This window comes from Chaetura pelagica, unplaced genomic scaffold, assembly GCF_000747805.2.
Source record: "Chaetura pelagica isolate M959 unplaced genomic scaffold, ChaPel_1.0 scaffold126, whole genome shotgun sequence".
Taxonomy (NCBI): domain Eukaryota; kingdom Metazoa; phylum Chordata; class Aves; order Apodiformes; family Apodidae; genus Chaetura; species Chaetura pelagica.
In genome coordinates, this window is record NW_009953787.1 from 45236 (window position 1) to 50303 (window position 5068).

Sequence of the window (5068 nt, forward strand, 5' to 3'; positions counted from 1 at the left end):
AAGGACAATGCTATAAGCTTAACATCAGATTGATCTTTGTTACAGAAGTTTAAAAGTTTGTAGCCAGCTCTTGGACATAAATTCTATAGGAAGTCCTTCTCTTATTACTTCTGGCATAAAAGTTACTTGCTTAAAGGTGTTGGAAGCTTTCTTTCCCCCTCAAGAATTTAGCAGCTGGTTGCCTTTAACATTTTGCTGTGCCAATCCCAATTTGCAGCTAGAGTTATTTTACCGACTGATAAGAAAGAAACACAGTTGTTCTTGTTTCACCACATAAAAAGATAACAACTGTTGAGTTAAGATATTTTTATGCCTCTTGTGAGCTTAGCTTTTTCTCCTAATCTTGGAAAGCAGCTTTATGTTTTGTTTGCTTTTTCTAATCCAGTGTGACTTAGTATACACTATTGTATGCTTAGAATTTGTTATCTTTAAAAATAAAATTATTTCCTATCCACTTTAATTAACTGAAAACACCCTTCTAAAGGAAAGCTATGACTACTACAGACTAAATAAAGCCCATTTCTCCTTAAAAATCGGATTCCAGATACTTTGAAAAAGTATTTTGTAGCTTTCCTTTATCCTTTGCTTTCTTTAACACTGAGAAATTTATAGTTAAAAACATAGCACCTCTAGGCTGGAACTTATGACTATTACATCTGGCTTTTTAAAATATCCTCTTCTAACATAGCTTGAATTTGATAGTAATTTTTGACTGATTAAATAATAGACAATAATGTAGGCTTTAATTGTGTAAGTTTTTGTTCCTGGCTGGGAAAATCATTAGAAGAATCTGTAAAGAAATGTTACATACTTTGTAAAATTAAAATTTCTGTTCTTTACTATCAGTAAGGCTAGTATATCTGTTATTAATTTGGAAGTATTTTTATGTTGGTGCTTGAAAAGTAGGTATGATGCAAACCTCAAAGCTTTTTTCATCTTTATTTTTTCCCATCCTTAATTTACTAGGCTACATTTCCCATAATGACAGGAAGATGATTTGGAATGATTAAGTGTTAATATTTAATAGCATTACTTAGTTGTAAAGACCTGTATGGACACTGGCTGCTGTATCCTGAAAACTAGAATTGTAAACACAGTACTGAGGTTGAACCTGTTGGGTGGAACAAAACTCAATTCAAGTTTTGTATTACATTAGTGGAATAGCTTTAAATGCTCTTTTAGGCTTCTATGAGTTGCTTACTATCCAACAATTTAATTAACATACTTGAGAGAACCTCTACAATTACTTCTGGGCATATAGAATGTGATGCACTGTTGCTGCTTTTCTGTTAAAGGCAAAGGTTTTGTCTTACATACAAAATCAGATGTGCATTTAATAGTTATTAATTGGAAGTTAAACTGTATTTTGTTTTCCAAGGTGGTTAAACAGGATGGTTCAAAGGGAATTGCGCACATTTACTTGTTCACTCCAGAGGACTTCCCAGATGTGGATCGTAGTGTCAATCGACAGATCAAAAATGCAGACTTGTGGAAGCATCAAAAAGATGTTTTCTTGAGTGCTGCAGCCAGTAGGACTAGCTCCATGAAAGTGACAAGTGATGCTGTTTCACAGTCAACTAGTGGAAGGCTAGAGAAGAGTTCATCTGATCCAGCCAAAGAACCCAGCAGTACAGTGTCTACCATTGATATGCCTCCACCTCTACCCTTGTCAAAGACTGGTGAGCTCATGGATGTCTATGTCTCAGTGGCATGTCATCCAGGTCACTTTATTGTCCAGCCTTGGAACGACCTACTTAAACTGGAAGCTCTAATGGAAGAAATGATCTTGTACTACAGCAGGGCAGAGGAGAAATCTGTGAACATCGAAAAAAACAAGATTTATGCAGCTAAAATTGAAAATCAGTAAGTAAATTCTTAAACTGAGAGCAAAATCTTTGAAGGCAAGCTTAGCTCTGCTAAGCTAGGAAGACTAGCTCTATTTCTCTGCATTTTTAGCAAGGTGTCCAATGACAGAGATTCAGGGAGCAGCTGAATTTGCAGTCTCTTCAAGCTTCCAGACTGTAGTTGAAAAAGCTGACTTCTGTTTGGATAATCCCAGATCTGAGACATGTTGGTTAAGATCTTTTGGTCGTGTATTATATTTTTCTGATGCTTTGACAGTTTGGGAATAGGAATTCAAAATGTCTGTTCTTGTTCTCCCCCTTTATAGGTGGTACAGGGTCCTTGTGAAAGGAATTCTTAGAAATGGGTTTTTGTCAGTGTATGAGCTGGACTACGGTAAACATGAATTTGTCAGCATAGAGAAAGTACAGCCACTCGTGGATATGTTTAGAAAACTACCTTTCCAAGCTATAACAGCTCAGCTTGCAGGTAGGTAGTAAGCATTTACATATATTTTTTTTAAGTCTTAACATCAGGGGGGGATACCAAATGAATAGAAATGTAAAGTGGATAAAGCCAGAGGTTAGTGATGTAATTATATTTTGCTAAAGTAAGCATTTACTTGCTCACAAAAACATTCTTAATGTATGCATGTTAACGTCATCAAAGTAGTTCTTCTCTTCTTGACTAGGTAGTGATGGTTCTGTGTAATTACTTGTTTGTTTGTCTTAATGCAGCACTTTTAGTTGCGTTGGATAAAACTGAAGATTGCTTAAACTTTCCCAGCAGCTGTTTTTCTTTGTCTTAAGTATCTATTGTTTAATGTGTGTGATATCTAATAAGCAAAAGACACAGTGAAATCAAAATGAAATTGTGTTTAAATCCTTAAACATAACCCATTATGAAGTATGAATGTTATGATATATCTGTTGCTAAGAACTTGCATTCTTATTATCCAAATCTACAGAAAGTTAGAAGCTAGATACTGAGTTTCTGGAGAAGATGTTCTTACGAATCTTGCCCTTACTATAATTTACTGTTTTCCAGTGCACATTTGGAATCCATAGTTGCCTGAAATATATTGGTGTATTCAAACAAACAAACAAAACTCCACAAGGGGGTTGGGGGCTTTCAACAGACTTAATTGAGACTAATTTCCTTGAGAATATAGGGCATAGAGAGCATGCATACATCTGTTAAAAAAAAACAAAACCAACAAACCAAACAACAAAAACAAAATTTCATCTCTCCTTTCAGTCTTTTCTTCCCTTTTCCAAATTTTTCTTTCATTTTTGCATTGCTTTCAGATGTGCATGCCTCTCCGTATTCAGTTGCTGCTTTCTGCAGCTGTTTGGTCAGGACTAGTCGAGACACAGAATATGTTTGAACTGACAGGCCACAGAGTTGGTGCTCTGATCCTGGGTTGCCTTGAATCTGCTTTCCTGAAGTGTGACCTTGGGTGTTGCTTTAAACTAGTGGTGATGGATGTGTTACCAACTGGCTGGAGTCCTAGGAGTACAGTGCTGAAATGAAGCTGATTTCTAGCTTTGTCTGTCTACTGGGGTAGTACAGAATCCAGCTGAGCAAGCCTGCAAGTCATCTAATTTTCCTGCTTCACAGAATCCCAAGTAGCTAGTTAAGTTGGCCTTTGAGCTGCTTCATATTGTCAGAGCAGGCCAGCTGGGCCCAGAAGACCGGTAACTATTGTCTTGCTATTCTTTCACTTTTCCTCTGTTTTCTTCATGGCTGCTGTCTCTTAGTCTCTCGTCTATTTCCTTGTAAAATCTCACTTGCTTTCCCACCAGTCTTTCCTAGCATTAATTATCCTTTCTTAGCTGTGGATGAACTGCTGATTTCTCATTCCTTCTGTAACCTGCAAGAAGCTGTGTTCCTGTGTTGTTATGTCCTATCAGCAGCAAGCTGCTGCTTATAGTAAAAGCAAAGTGTTGCCACTTTGCTGTTTTGCTTCTTGTATTCCTAAGTTGTTGTCTGGGTATTCATGCACAGTATTTGAGCCCGTTGTGTCTAGAGGCTGTACACCAGCAGTGGTCTGGGGAGACTGTCTTCCAAGTCTGCAGGAGCCACTTCCTCTGTGTGAACTATAGCCATATTCAAAAACCTGTTTGGGTTCTAGTATCACATCCCTGAGCAGACCTGACTTTGTGGGGTGCTGCTGTCAAAAAAATAGCGCAAGTTGGGAAGCATTTAGGTGGCATTTCTCTTAATTTCTGCTCTCTGCAGATCTAGTTTGGGTCTTCAAGTTTTGGCAGATGTTTTAGTAGCTGATGCTACTTAGAGATGAAGAAAACTTTACCTAAAGCAAGGCCAACAGCATAAATAATGTCTGCAACTTCAGGCAGAAGACATAGTTTGTTTTGAAAGGATCTTCAGTTTCCGTTTTGTCATGTTTCCTAATATGCCTTGATCATGCATGGCAGCCTGATACTTGGAATTACTCAGTGAGTCAGTGCATTTCCCTTTAACTTCTGTAAACTTGTCCATATATTTAGACTTAAAGAAAAATTTCCTAGTCTCTGTAAGAATTATGCTTGTGTGGGAAGAGAGTGAGCTTGTGTTTCTTTTTTAGAGTTAACGCTGCATTCAGTAGCACTTGAACATCTGTTTTATCACGTATTTCAACTCTCTTCTTTATAAGTGTAATCATTCAGATTGGTCTAATCTATAAGTGACCTTCTGTTTTGCTTACATTTGTCCTAGGGGTGGAAAGCCAGCAGTGGTCAGAAGAGGCATCGATAGTGTTTCGGAATCTTGTAGAGAAGAAGGCCTTGGTGGCACACATACAGGCAGTTATTGAAAGCACTAACTCTTGGGATCGAAAAATAGTGACTTTTCTCGTGGACACATCTCTTCCCGATACTGATATATGGATCCATGATTTTGTATCTCAAAGCCTTGTGGAATTTTCAAAGGATGATTAATCACCACTTCTGAAATGTAGCAGCTCAGATTCTTTAGCAATAATACAAGTAGCAAGCTTTGAAGAAAAATATATTACTACTACATGGCCTTGAAGAAAATAAAGGGGATAAAACTGAAAAATCTGTGTTCTGTGAAAATGGTTTAACTAGTTTGGGGTCTTTTGACTTCAGTTGACTTTTGAAAATTTGCACTTTGTTTACCACTGTAATGCTAGAATGTTTGGGTTAAGATATTAAAAAAGTTATTTATCAACAAAAAAATGTTGACTTTTGTTCTTGTGATCTTT

The 5068-nt window shown here is 37.1% G+C and overlaps 1 protein-coding gene across 1 annotated transcript in view; it reads left to right on the forward strand.

Annotated features, from left to right (window-relative positions):
• The window catches only part of TDRD7 (tudor domain containing 7), a 38582-nt gene extending 33801 nt beyond the window's left edge, over positions 1 to 4781 (forward strand). Inside the window, exons 14-16 of the mRNA XM_010001000.1 lie at positions 1379 to 1863; positions 2171 to 2331; positions 4561 to 4781. Of these exons, the coding sequence (XP_009999302.1) occupies positions 1379 to 1863; positions 2171 to 2331; positions 4561 to 4781 (867 nt within the window). The remainder of the gene's footprint in view (positions 1 to 1378; positions 1864 to 2170; positions 2332 to 4560) is intronic.
• The last annotated feature ends 287 nt before the right edge of the window (positions 4782 to 5068 follow it).